General features: G+C 40.3%; 1 protein-coding gene and 1 long non-coding RNA gene across 6 annotated transcripts in view; one reads left to right on the plus strand and one right to left on the minus strand.

Moving 5' to 3' along the window:
- Positions 1–6448, minus strand: part of LOC108515886 (uncharacterized) — a 9714-nt gene extending 3266 nt beyond the window's left edge. Inside the window, exons 1-3 of the long non-coding RNA XR_001881660.1 lie at positions 6374–6448; positions 4963–5133; positions 4588–4680 (exon numbers count right to left, since the gene is read on the minus strand). This is a non-coding gene — a long non-coding RNA (uncharacterized LOC108515886). The remainder of the gene's footprint in view (positions 1–4587; positions 4681–4962; positions 5134–6373) is intronic.
- The window catches only part of SGMS2 (sphingomyelin synthase 2), a 113441-nt gene that overhangs the window by 75021 nt on the left and 24772 nt on the right, over positions 1–13648 (plus strand). For 3 of the 5 annotated variants that reach the window (XR_001881659.1, XM_017853068.1, XM_017853067.1), the window contains exons 3-4: positions 6791–7490; positions 11049–11166. Coding sequence is in view for 4 of the 5 variants with exons in the window: in XM_017853068.1 (XP_017708557.1) it covers positions 7036–7490; positions 11049–11166 (573 nt within the window). In the remaining variant the exon portion in view is untranslated. Of the gene's footprint in view, positions 1–4751; positions 5155–6790; positions 7491–11048; positions 11167–13648 lie in introns of those variants that run through there. The other 2 variants (XM_017853070.1, XM_017853069.1) reach the window with 2 other exon arrangements.

Raw genomic sequence — 13648 nt, forward strand, 5'->3', positions numbered from 1 at the left:
TTTTTAGTTTCTTTGCGCTGGGTACGTAGTTCCTCCTTTAGCTCTGAGAAGTTTGATCGACTGAAGACTTCTTCTCTCAACTCATCAAAGTCATTCTCCATCCAGCTTTGTTCCGTTGCTGGCGATGAGCTGCGTTCCTTTGGAGGGGGAGATGCGCTCTGATTTTTTGTATTTCCAGCTTTTCTGCATTGCTTTTTCCCCATCTTTGTGGTTTTATCTGCCTTTGGTCTTTGATGATGGTGACATCCTGATGGGGTTTTGGTGTGGGTGTCCTTTCTGTTTGTTAGTTTTCCTTCTAACAGTCAGGACCCTCAGCTGCAGGTCTGTTGGAGTTTGCTTGAGGTCCACTCCAGACCCTGTTTGCCTGGGTATCAGCAGCGGAGGCTGCAGAAGATAGACTATTGCTGAACAGTGAGTGTTGCTGTCTGATTCTTGCTCTGGAAGCTTTGTCTCACAGGTGTACCTAGCCATGTGAGGTGTGAGGTGTCAGTCTGCACCTAGTGGGGGATGTCTCCCAGTTAGGCTACTCAGGGCTCAGGGACCCACTTGAGCAGTCAGTCTGTCCGTTCTCAGATCTCAACCCCCGTGCTGGGAGAACCACTGCTCTCTTCAAATCTGTCAGACAGGGACATTTACCTCTGCAGAGGTTTCTGCTGCTTTTTGTTTAGCTATGCCCAGTCCTCAGAGGTGGAATCTACAGAGGCAGGCAGGCCTCCTTGAGCTGCAGTGGGCTCCACCCAATTCGAGCTTCCTGGTGGCTTTGTTTATCTACTTAAGCCTCAGCAATGGCGGGTGCCCCTCCCCCAGCCTGGCTGCCGCCTTGCAGTTAGATCTCAGACTGCTGTGCTAGCAATGAAGGGAGGCTCCATGGGCGTGGGACCCTCTGGGCCAAGTGTGGCATATAATCTCCTGGTGTGTCGTTTGCTAAGACCTTTGGTAAAGCGCAGTATTAGGGTGGGAGTTACCCGATTTTCCAGGTGTTGTGTGTCTCAATTTCCTTTGGCTAGGAAAAGGAATTCCCTTCCCCCTTGCACTTCCCAGGTGAGGCGAAGCCTCGCCCTGCTTCAGCTCTTGCTGGTTGGGCTGCACTTGCGGACCAGCACTGACTATCTGACATGCCCCAGTGAGATGAACCTGGTACCTCAGTTGAAAAGGCAGAAATCACCTGTCTTCTGTATCATTCACACTGGGAGCTGGAGGCTGGAGCTATTCCTATTCGGCCATCTTGGGCACACCCCAGATTTTCAGGATCTTGATAACCTGTTTCATAACCTTAGGTAGTTGTCAGCTAAGTAGCCTTAAATTTGCATATTAAAGGAAACAACTCAGGTGAAAAATAGCAAAATTTGCATCATAAGATACAGAGAGAAAAAGTCTAGAGGGAGATTCAAGATGGATGCCAAATCAAACATAAAATTATAAAAATCTATCATAGGATTGCATAAGGAGACCAATTTTATTTAGAGATTACCTATGTATCTTTTAACCAGATCTCTGAACCCTGGGCAGAGCCTACACTGAATCCTGGGTTTCCAAAAGGGAGACTTTTGTGAGGCTAGACCATGTGATGTTTTATGGTGCACTTTAAAAAATTTTTTTACACAAAATATTTCTAAGTGTTTAAACTACACTTTTCTTTAAAAACTGAACCATAGCCTCTGTTGCAATAACTATTTTAGTCAATAAATCAGGTAACAATACAAAAGCAAGCAGTTTAAAAGCTGAGATGAACTTGTCTGTTTACACTCTTGAAGTTCCGTAAGGAGAAACAGGTTTCTCCCTGAAAGGGAGTCTGATGCCTTCTCCATTTTCTTTAAGGAACCCCAGGCTATTATAAAGTATTTTTGGTCCCTCATGCAGCGGAGGGTGAAAGAGAAAGGAGAGACAGCAGAAGTAAAGGAAGAAAACAGAATCCAGCAACTGAGAAGAAAAAATTTTTTTAAAAAGGGTGCTGGGCATGGTGGCTCATACCTATAATTCCAGCACTTTGGGAGGCCAAGGCAGGTGGATCAACTGAGGTCAGGAGTTCAAGACCAGCCTGGTTAACATGGTAAAACCCCATCTGTACTAAAAATACAAAAATTAGCTGAGCATGGCCTGTAATCCCAGCTACTGGGGAGACTGAAGCAGGAGAATCCTTTGAACCCAGGAGGCTGAGGTTGCAGTGAGCCACGATCACACCACTGCACTCCAGCCTGGACAACAGAGCAAGACTCTGTCTCAAAAAAAAAAAAAAAAAAAAAGGACAAGGTCCTAGGGGAGAAAAAAGAAATAAAAACATGAAGTCCTCTTAAATACAAACACATGCAAACATACAGACCCACATCGTGGATGGTAGTTTTCAATTAAGCTGACTTCATTGAGTTCCTTTAAAAAAAAAAACTCTTTAAATCTCATTTCCATATTTCACGAGCTAGGACAAATTGCTGCTATTTCAAAAGTACCAAGTATCAAACCAGAAAGGGCTTGATTTAGTAACCAAACCTCAGGCTGTTATGGTGGGAAAAGAAAAGGCAGAACCTTAGCTATTGAAATGCAGCATGGGGTGACTGCCATTGCTTTCAGTTTGACCTGGCTAGCAAAAAGGTGGCTTTGTTATGTAAATAAAGCGCCTTAAGTAATCAAAATAAAAAATCTTTCCTTTTCTTTTTTCCTTTTCTGGCTGTTTTCTCCCCCCACTAGACCACCTTACCATACTACCTTTTTTGTGTGTGTCTATGAGAATTTAGCCACTTCAGAGGCCTTGTTCCCCATAATTTGGAACTTTCATTCGGATTTGATCAAGTTGGATGAAGTTGGTCAAACCCAATGGGAAAAAGACTGAAACAATATCAAAAACAGAAACAATAAAAAAAAAACAGTTAAGCAAAACAAATGATTGTACAACTTATATGATTACTGAACGCTCTAATGGTAAAGAGACATTAAGAGCAGCTGGTTGTTAATGTTAACTTTAGCCAAGACAAACCCCGATTTAGTTAGTTATCTAGGGGTGGGTGGGTCTCAGGCTAAAGACTGCTGTCTATCCTAGTGAAGCAGCCTTGTTGTCTGGGGTGATACCTGAGGTTCGTTGTCTCATGCAGAGGAAATGAAGGAAATGGACACACAAGGAGCGAGGTTAAAAGCAGAGAATTAATAGGCAAAAGGAAAAGAGTTTTCTGCAGAGAGAGGGGTCCCAAATGGGGACCCCATTTTCCTCAGTGAAATGCAGGAGGTTTTACAGATGAGTTTGAGGAGGTGGTGTTTGATTTACATAGGGCATGAAAGATTGCTTGGACCAGGTGTGCCATTTGCATAAGGGTGCAAAAAACTGGCCGCCTCCACCCTAATCTTTTATTATGCAAATAGGTTATCTTCCTGGCCAGCACCATGTTGCCTGTATCTTTACTGTACACATGGTGACAAAAGGGAAGATGGAGCCTCCATGTTGAACATACCTGGCTACCAGGTAGCCATTTTGTATTGGCACAGCTGCCAGCAGCAACCTGTGCAAGCTTCCAGCTTGCTTATCTATGTTTGCAGCTCAATTTTTCAGGCTGCTCTTTGTTAGACAAAAAAAAAAAGTTTCTCAGGCTGCTTTCTGTTAGAAGGGAAGCCTTGCCGAGGACTCTTTTACCCTCACTATCTGCCTAAATAACTGTTCTATCTTCTGTGTCACTAGGAGCAGGAAAAAAAAACTCATCTTCCCTGTTGGAAGGGAAACTCTGTAAAGGAGTTACCTGCATTCCATCATCATGGAAGCAAGAAAACTTGTCTTCCTTGTGTTGGAAGCAACTAAAACTCCACAAAAAAGTTGTCACAGCAAAATAAACTTTAGATCTCAACCAGAATTGGGGAGATCAGGGATTCTCTGGAATGGGTGCTTCCAGGCTTCAGCAAATTGTCCTATTGGTTTAAGCCATAAAGATAGCCCAAGACTGAACCAAGCACTTATAGATTTGTCAAAGGTTAGGGGCACCTCCACTCAGAATCCCTCTGTGGTTACCAAAATGTGAACCCTAAAAATTTGAGACAGGTCTCAGTTAATTTAGAAAGTATTTTGCCAAGGTTGAGGATGCACGCCCACGACACAGCCTCGGTAGGTCTTGATGACATGTGCCCAAGGTGGTCAGAGCACAGTTTGGTTTTATACATCTTAGGGGGACATGAGACATGAATCAACATATGTAAGATGAACCTTGGTTCGGTCTGGAAAGGTGGGACAACTCAAAGCAGGGAGGGCGCTTCCAGGTCATAGGTAGATAAGAGATAAATGGTTGCATTCTTTTGGGCTTCTGATTAGCCTCTCCAAAGGAGGCAATGAGATATGCATTTATCTCAGTGAGCAGATGTGTGAGAATGAGAGGCAGGTTTGCCCTAAGCAGTTCCCAGCTTGACTTTTCCCTCTAGCTTAGTGATTTTGGGACCCTGAGATATTTTCCTTACACAATAGGAATGAATATGTTGCGATCATTGTCTTGATGACAAACATTCTGTCCCAAGATTTGTTGACACATGATGAATGTGCTGTGTATATTTAATCTTAATGAAATCCCAAGGAAAATATTAATTTTAACACTAATGACAATAAATGGGCATTGTACTCACATAGTGTTCTTACTCCCAGGGGCACAAAACTCTTCACAATTATTTCAGTCATTCTCATAGCAGTCCCATGAGGTGGGTGGCTGAGTGTTTCCTCTTGGAAAAAAAGAAAAAAGGTTACTAATTGGATTTTCTTCTGTTCCACATTCTGTGTTCTAGAACCAAGTAGCTACCTTATAAAGACCATCTGTACATCCACTGTGAAATGGAGTTTCAAAATCACAAGCTTCTTTCACACATGAACACAAGTCTAGGAGCACATATGAAAGAGTAAAGTTGAAGGGAATTTGCATGATGGTTTGGCAAGATGCTGTAAGTGGATTAGGCAAGGCTGCTAAAGAGAGATAGGAAATGGCTTTGTTAGTGCTTCAGACTGACCTCCGTTAGAAGTAGTAGTTCATGGTGTTGAAGGTTTGTTGTTGAAAATACCTTCCTGAGGCACCTCTTCATTGTGCTTATTCTTCCCACAACATTGTGCCAAGACACTGTCAAGCCAGAGGGCCACTGGGCCTTTCTTATCCTGCTCTAATGCATTGATAGCTGGGGGCTCTGCAGAAGGACAAGAGAAAGGTGAGATGTTTATAATTCTCAGTAGCACCTTTTAGCTAGTCTCATGCTCCCTTATCCCCCATTTCTCTACCAGACCAGCTTTCCACATGCTTTTGTTTTCTCAGAATCAGAGCCTGTGTGTGGACACATCTTGTCCTGGAGTAGGGAAACAGTACAACTAAACCTCTCACTTTATCTAGTGATCAGCACATCCCTCTCCTTCCTTTCACAATATGCCAATCAGTCTTCTCCAGTAGTCTTTCATCGTTTTAGCCCTGTCTCTTTGGTTAGACTGCAAGCTCTTTGGCTGAATGTTCAGGTCAGGTGTTTTTCACTCCTTTTAATTTCCCCTATGTAGCCCTGAACACTGGGGCATTTAGGTGTACAGTAAACACTTGTGGCTTATTTGCCACCCATAATTGTAAACAGGCATTGCCTGTACATATTGACTGCCATTTTCACTTTTTTTTTTCCTTTCATTAAATAAAGGCTTAGCTGTCATCACTTTGAGTTTGTCCTCCTCAGTTTTCCCTGAAGTTACCCTGAAAGGGGGTGGGGAGGCGCTTTAAAATGCAGTGGATTGTGCTTAAGTTGAGCAATGTATCCAGGGAGGGGACTAATTACAAGGTTTGAAAACCTCATCAGGTGGCTGGCTTCTGTAGCAGGACTAAAAGACTGCTCTCCTAAATTGAGAACAGCTGGGGCCGTGTACTAGCAAGTATAAAAGAGGTGGCAGTGGTGCCCTGTGTCCTAAAGAAATGTGTGCTCTCTGGAACCTGTGGAGCTGAAGCCAAAGGTAGTTATCCTCATCAGTGTCATGGTGGGTGAGTCCCCTGAGCTGGTCCTCTGGAAGCCCGTTTCTATTGTTTGGTAGAAATTGTGGTGGCTGCATCAAAATGTTGTTAGTTACTAATTTATCATGCCAATTGTAGTGAGGTATTTTTATCCTTCAAATAAATTCTACTTGTTACCTGCGTGAGAGACATAGCTAAAGCTTGGTGTATCTTTTCAGAGTTATTTTGAAGACTGCCAGCTTTTCTTGTGTATGGCATGCGTCTCCGAATATAAAAGGATAAATTGAGGCTGTGCCATTTTAAATATCTTGAATGTGTTGTTCTTGAATCTGTTCTTAAAAGCGATCACTTAAAAAGACTTCTGTTTTTTAATTAGAAAATAGAAAACTGACTATTTTGACAAATGCAGAGCGTTAACAATTATTCAATGCATATAAGCCACTTACCAGTTTTGTATTCTTTCTTTATGGCTCATAGAAAATACAGTCTTTGGAAGGATTGATGTGATCTCTGGGAATTTCTAGCTTATTATGACTTCATGGTTAGCAACAAGTGATAGTGTCTGATGAAGTGTTTGCAATGTTGGGTCCTGATTTTTCTTTAAGGAAATTTAAAGGGAACTGATTGTTAAAATGTTCCTATGTCTACCGATACTAGCTCAAAAAGAGACGAGATTTCCAAGATAAAACAGTTCAGTATTTTGTAAATCAACTTGATCTCGGCAGCTTTAACTAGGTTCTGACATTATGTTTATAAAGCAAATGACTTTGGTATTTGTTTCCTTATTTTAAGAATTTTTTTTTTTTGGATGGTTGATAATTGGACAAGCATAGTTTCTGAACATAATTTTGTTTTGCTTTTAGGTGGGATAGTAACATCTTTTTGAGGGAAGAATTGGCTTCCTTTCTTGAAAGTGGTGAAAGTACAGCATATAGCCGCATGGAAGGAACAGTAATCAGATGGCTACCTTCTACCTTTTGTGTTAGGAAACAAAGTCCATTGTAAGAGTCCATGTTGATCTTGGAAATAGAAGGATTGAAAAAAGCTAAATTTCCACAAAGAACAAGAACTTGACCATCTCCTTTTTGATCTGAAGACTTAGGGGACGATGGATATCATAGAGACAGCAAAACTTGAAGAACATTTGGAAAATCAACCCAGTGATCCTACGAACACTTACGCAAGACCCACTGAACCTGTTGAAGAAGAAAACAAAAATGGCAATGGTAAACCCAAGAGCTTATCCAGTGGGCTGCGAAAAGGCACCAAAAAGTACCCGGACTATATCCAAATTGCTATGCCCACTGAATCAAGGAACAAATTTCCACTAGAGTGGTGGAAAACAGGCATTGCCTTCATATATGCAGTTTTCAACCTCGTCTTGACAACCGTCATGATCACAGTTGTACATGAGAGGGTCCCTCCCAAGGAGCTTAGCCCTCCACTCCCAGACAAGTTTTTTGATTACATTGATAGGGTGAAATGGGCATTTTCTGTATCAGAAATAAATGGGATTATATTAGTTGGATTATGGATCACCCAGTGGCTGTTTCTGAGATACAAGTAAGTAAATCTAATGTTTTGGGGATTTGCCATGGGTTTGTTTTTGAGTGAATAGATAAGTAATTGAGATCATCTTTCCTTTTTTTCTAATAAATTCAGTCTTACCCAAACATTTGATGAAAGAAAGCAGTAGAAAGCTCTACCACATTGAATAAATTCAGTCACTATTCAGTAAGTGTTTGTTGAGCAACTGTGTATGAAAGTGGCAGTGTACAGCAGTACTGTGGTGGGTGACTCAGAGTTGATGAATTTAAGGTGCAGTTCCTGACTTCCAGCAACTTGGTGCTATGGTATTTGTATGATAAATCAAGAGGCTTGGAAAGGAATAACATTCACTTCCATCATGTTTGTTATTTCAGGCTCTTGACAAGTGGGAAAAGGAATAGGTTGAGAAACTTTTTTCTCCATTACTCATAATGTGATGTCTGTATTGGTCTAGAGTCAATAGCCTGCTTTAAGGTTTGCCTGGATTCAGTTCTCAAATTTTACATTTCTGTGGGGCTGGGTGTGTGGGTGTGGTTTTGGTTTTTTGTTTGCTTGCTATCTAGTTACAAGAGTTTAAGAAACTGAGTTTAGAACTGAATCCATGCGGTTTTGATTTTTAGATTTCTAAAGTAAACTTGCCCTCTGGTTTTCCTTGGACATCACAAAGGAGCTCATGGTTCACTGGGTTCAGCCTCCTCATTTTTGGAATAGTAGGAAATCAAGAAGAAATAAGTCAGGTACTTTTGCTTTGAAGACACTTAAGAATTGGACATAGCCCTGAAGTGGTTATTTCTGCTTCTTTATGTGAATTCTGACTCCTAGTCCATAAAAACAAAGGCTCCTTAATTCCTCCTTTCCTCTCATTCATCATTTAGACATTTGTTTTCTACTGGGATGGTAGCGATTAAATCACTAAAATATGATTTTGATCAAAACACTGACCATAATATGGAGTTTAAAAATGTAATATATGCTAACTTGGATACAATCTGAAGATTCCAGGTCAAATAGGATTTCAGTATTAATGCCACAAGATCATTCTTAGAGAATGTTGTATGTATTGTTTTTCACTTGGTAACATTTTTCATTACTTGATCAATTATAGAACTCTCAATGTGGTATATCCACTCAGACCCTAACACTGTTACTGTTTTGTGATTAGAGGAATTCAAAGAGGTCCCCAAATGCAACTTTGCAGTCTTAAAACCTTATTCCACAAACTGCAGTCATTCCTAAGCATTTTCCTTAATATAACTCTTCATGTGTTTCCTTAATATGCTTAAGTAATAGACTTAACTATGAGTTGTCTTTTACTTAAAAAACTAACCTGCTCCTTAAATTATTAAAGGATGCTTTATGCTAAAAGCAAAAAATGTATTTATGAGCTTCAGTGTTTTTCTTTTTAGTGTCTGGAAATTAACACAATGTAAGAGAGCCTGCTAAGGCTGCAGATAATTTGCTTTCTCCTTTATTTAGAGCAAGGTTTTATTGATATATGTGTGAAACGAGAAATTGTCCAGGATCTGGTAAGTATGTGGACTCCACCCTGAAGTATAGTCTTTCCCTCAATTTAGCTATATTTTCATCTAGATTCTTTTTGAATTTTCATTAGATAGTTATTGTTAACTGCCTCTACTTACCACCTTAGATTTCAACATGTCCAAACACAGGGTCACATAGCCGGACCATACATTTTAATGATATCCACTGTTTCAGTTGCAATTCACACAAGTTTGCCTTTTTACATTTGAAGTAGAATTGGATCTTACATTTTAGTAACTAGTAGAATAATTTTTATAACCTGTTTTGAGCATCCTAGCTGAATGAGGAATGTTGCTTACTCTCTCTTTTAAAAGCACCTTTCAAAGCTATGGTAAAAAAATCATTAGCACTAGTTCATTTTCTAAATAAGGCTGTAGAGTACATCTTTCACCTTCTAAGTTTTCTGTTTTGAGTACAGCTGAACTCAGAATGCTGGGATGAATGTAATTGACTCATAATAATTTCTGCTTATTACTTCACCCTGTCTAACAGCATGGAGCACAATTCAAAACAGCACTCTGTTGGAACCTGAGGTTGGATCAAAGGCTGAATTGGTTTTCTCTTAACCAAGGGGAGAAACTCAGCACTGTTTATTACCTGCTCCTTTTTAGTACCAGGAAAGGCAGAACTAGAATAGCAAGCCTTTAAAGAAATGCCTTAGGGATAAATAAATACTCTCATCTACCAGTCTAGGTGGTGTTCCCTTCTATTTTTTTTTTCTTTTGACCCCAGAAACCTTGGAATACTCTTAAAATAGCTGTTGGAAACAGACAGCTGAAATATATATTTATACATAATTCTTGAAATTAGAAGTTCCAGATGGTACCTGAGTTAGACCTTGATTCATGTCAGAACTACAATCTTAGGGAAAACTTAAAATATGTCACATTACCTGAAACTGCCTGTTTTTCCCGAAGTCTTTGATCACTACCAGTCTTGAAAGCTTGAGAGCTCTGAAAATGAGAGACCTAGAGTAATATGTTTTATGTACTAAGGAAATTACACCTAGCAAGTCTAGGGGCTTTATGTGGAGTCCCACTCATCTCTTAATCCCCAGAGCCCAGAGCTTATAGACCTAACTATACAACAGAAAAGGAGCGGTCCTGTTCAGCTGGATTGAGGACATTCAGACCTGTGATGCCCATTCAGATACCCATGAGGCAATGGTACAATGGCAGAGCCCTTCCCTTTTGAAGACAGGATCCTCAGTCATCCACCGGGAAGCCTGCCTTAGGCTGAGGACTCAGGTCATGAAGCACAGGGGCTAATGTTAGTTAAGACAACTTTCTTCCCACAGAAATATAAAGTGAAAAATGACTTGTGGGATTTTTTTGTCCTTTTTTGATCAAGATTGAATAAAATAATCAGCTTACAATTCACTATTATATGTAATTAATTGTATGAGAACACTTATGGATATTTTCAAGATAGAGTTTTTTGAAAATCTATTTAGCCACAGAGAGAATAGTTCATGCCTGTGTTGTCAAAATACCTTCAGATGGTCCTCAAATAAACCCTGCTTATACCGTGGGTTAAATGTGTTGTCACATTTCCCTATGTGTCTAATTATGTAATGTCACCTTGACTCATTAGCCAATTCCTCTGTGATTGTAGCTTGCTTATTCCTTTCATATGTTCTCAAGAGAGGGTTTTAATGCAGTGAGTTGACTGAAAATACAGACAGGTTCATTGAATTCTCTGGTAAAGAGTGCCTTTGAGGAGAGGTGATTATGTAGACTCTTCATCTACTTTAGTTGCCCCACTCCACATACACACATCCTTTGGAAGTCAAACCACCTAGATTTATTGCAGTAAGTGAATCTTCATTTTGAAAACTGTGGTGCAATCTCTCCATGGAACTGTAGGGATGGGCCACTCACAAGTAAGCCTTTAAACTCTGTGAAACTGTGGTTTGTTTGTTAATGCCATTCTGTACCGATTATTCATTATCCTGTTAAACATTGTTTTATTTTCATTAGGAATAAAACAACCATTAAACTTGTTTTTCCCCATCCCTATTTTTTCCTTTAGGTCAATAGTGGGACGCAGATTCTGTTTTATTATTGGAACTTTATACCTGTATCGCTGCATTACAATGTATGTTACTACTCTACCTGTGCCTGGAATGCATTTCCAGTGTGCTCCAAAGGTCAGTACTTCCAAACTACCACTTGGAAGAAACCAGGCAAACAGTCATTGATCACTTACCCTTTATTATACATTCTTCTAGACACTTTCCTATGTGTTAACTGAAATCCAGCATCTTTTCTATCTTCTATTTAGATTTGAGAGGAAGAAATTAAAATGTATTTATAAAATATATTTTGTGCTAAAAAAATGTATTTTCTGCTAACTGAAAATTACCATTGGGGGTTTGACTCTGCTTTGTTACCTTCTCATTTACTTATTCATTAATGCATTCATTCTACAGGCATTAAGCTTATGTACCAGGGATTGTAGTAACCCAAACAATGTCCCTCTTCTGGAGCTTATATTCTATTAGGGATGACAAATTATAAACAAAGTCATAATTTGTCACATGATGATAAGTCAGGTGATTGTCACATGGAGAACAGCAGAGCTGAGTAAGGTGAAAGGGTGCTTGAGGGTTCTATTTGATGTAGAGGTCAGGAAAGGCTTCTTTAATAACAAAGCACTTGGGCAGGAACCAAGACCAGGAAATGAGGCATGTGGATGGCATGAGAGCTCTAGGCTAAAACACTGCTTATTCACAGTGAATAAAGGAAGAGTAGGGAGGCCAGTGTGTCAGAGTGGAGTTGTAAAGGGTCGGGGTGTGCAGACCACAGATCACATAGGGTCTCGCAGTGCGGTAAGCCTTAGCGGTAGCAGTGGAAATAATGAGAAGTTGTTCAGTTTGGGATATAGGATATGCTAGTAACTTGGATATGGGTTTGAGAGAAAGGAGTCAAGGATGACTCCAAGGTTTTTAGCAGCTCGAAGGAGAGAGTGGCCTTTGAGTGAGACAGTGCATGAGGATGTCTTCTGAAACCGTCCTAAGAAGGAATTACAGTTTATCCAGGAAGAGCGAGTTCTTGAGAGGGCTGTTAATCATCTCGGACTTCAGTGCACCCTGGTTTACAAAATGGAAAATTACAAATCACGTGCTTTCTGGACAAAGGAATGAAGTCTAACATCATATTTTACTGAACACTAAGCAGATGTCTGAGGTGAAAGAAAAATCGAGCTTCTCTGAAGACGTCCACAGTCTCCCTCACCAAATATAGGTGTGGTTGGAGAAGCTATACTTTTCCAAAGCCATCAAAGCAGAAAATGTCTGTAATTAAAACAGTGTACATATTGAATTTAAACACTGGCTGATTTTAGTGAAGCTAATTTAAGGTGTGGGAGAAGTTCAGAAGTGTAATAAACACTTCTAAGGGGCTATTGCAATGTGTTAAATGGAGAAATGGCCACAGAAAAGAAGGCAAACCCATCTTAGTAACGGATGAGGTTTGCAGGATGAATTGCTATGATTACAGAAAGAAAGTAAATTAAAGATTGTCCTCCGTGGAAGAGTTGCCATCTTCAGAAGCCACATCAGTGCTGTTGGATAGCCAAGCTACAAATAGTCATAGTGGAACCTCTGATAACATCCTTACTAATCATCTCCCAGGTTCACTTGTTGGGACCCCTTCCTGAAGCATAAGCAAGCTACATATGCCTGAATCATGGTTCAGTAAAACAAACACAAATCACTTAGTTTGACTAGAGGTGAGGTGGTGTCATAGAACAGGCATCAGAGTTGTGTTCTGAATTTGGTTCGTCTGCTGGCTTTGGGTGCTGCTTAGAGGTTTATGGTTACAAAGCTATTAAATCTATTTGTCTCCTGTGTTGCTGACTCTATAGAATGTCCTTCATGACTATAAGGAATATCAGAACTTTGTATATGGAAGCAACTCACTATGGAAAAGTGTCATATCTGTTACAGTAATTGATGCCTGTACAACTTGTAACTCACCAGACATGCTTACAAGAGCCATCATAGTGAAAGCTTTGCTTTCCTAGTTTTCCAGTTGCCTTCTCCTTTATGTATCCTATGGTTCACTTTTAATTTTTTGCTTAGAATTTGCTTTAATCTCCAATCCAAGTTTTGATTGACAGTCGGACAATCTGTGTTCTTCAAAGTGTGTTTAGATAAGTGTTGGCCCAGTTATTATAAAATGATTACATGAAATGATTTAGCTTTGCAAACCTATTTTTCCACATACAAGAATGTTTGGCTGGGAGAGCAACATTCCCCTTCCCTGAGAAAGCTTTCTAGGGTGAGCTATCCCTCACCTTGGCCATAGGTGGCCAAACACCTACTTTTTTTTTTTTTTTGAAGCAGAGTTTTGCTCATTGCCCAGGCTGGAGTGCAATGGTGCAATCTTGGCTCACCGCAACCTCCGCCTCCCAGGTTCAAGCAATTCTCCTGCCACAGCATCCCGAGTAGCTGGGATTACAGGCATGTGCCACCACAGCTAGCTAGAGTAGAGACAGAGGTTTCTCCATGTTGATCAGATTGATCTCGAACTCTCGACCTCAGATACTTACCTTCTTAATGGAAGAAACAGTGTAGATGATAAGCTTTCCTGTTTGGCAGCAGCCAAGTTGGTCTCTCCTGTACCTAA

The sequence above is a fragment of the Rhinopithecus bieti genome, unplaced genomic scaffold (genome assembly GCF_001698545.2).
Source record: "Rhinopithecus bieti isolate Rb0 unplaced genomic scaffold, ASM169854v2 scaffold_35322, whole genome shotgun sequence".
In the NCBI taxonomy this organism is placed as follows: Eukaryota; Metazoa; Chordata; class Mammalia; order Primates; family Cercopithecidae; genus Rhinopithecus; species Rhinopithecus bieti.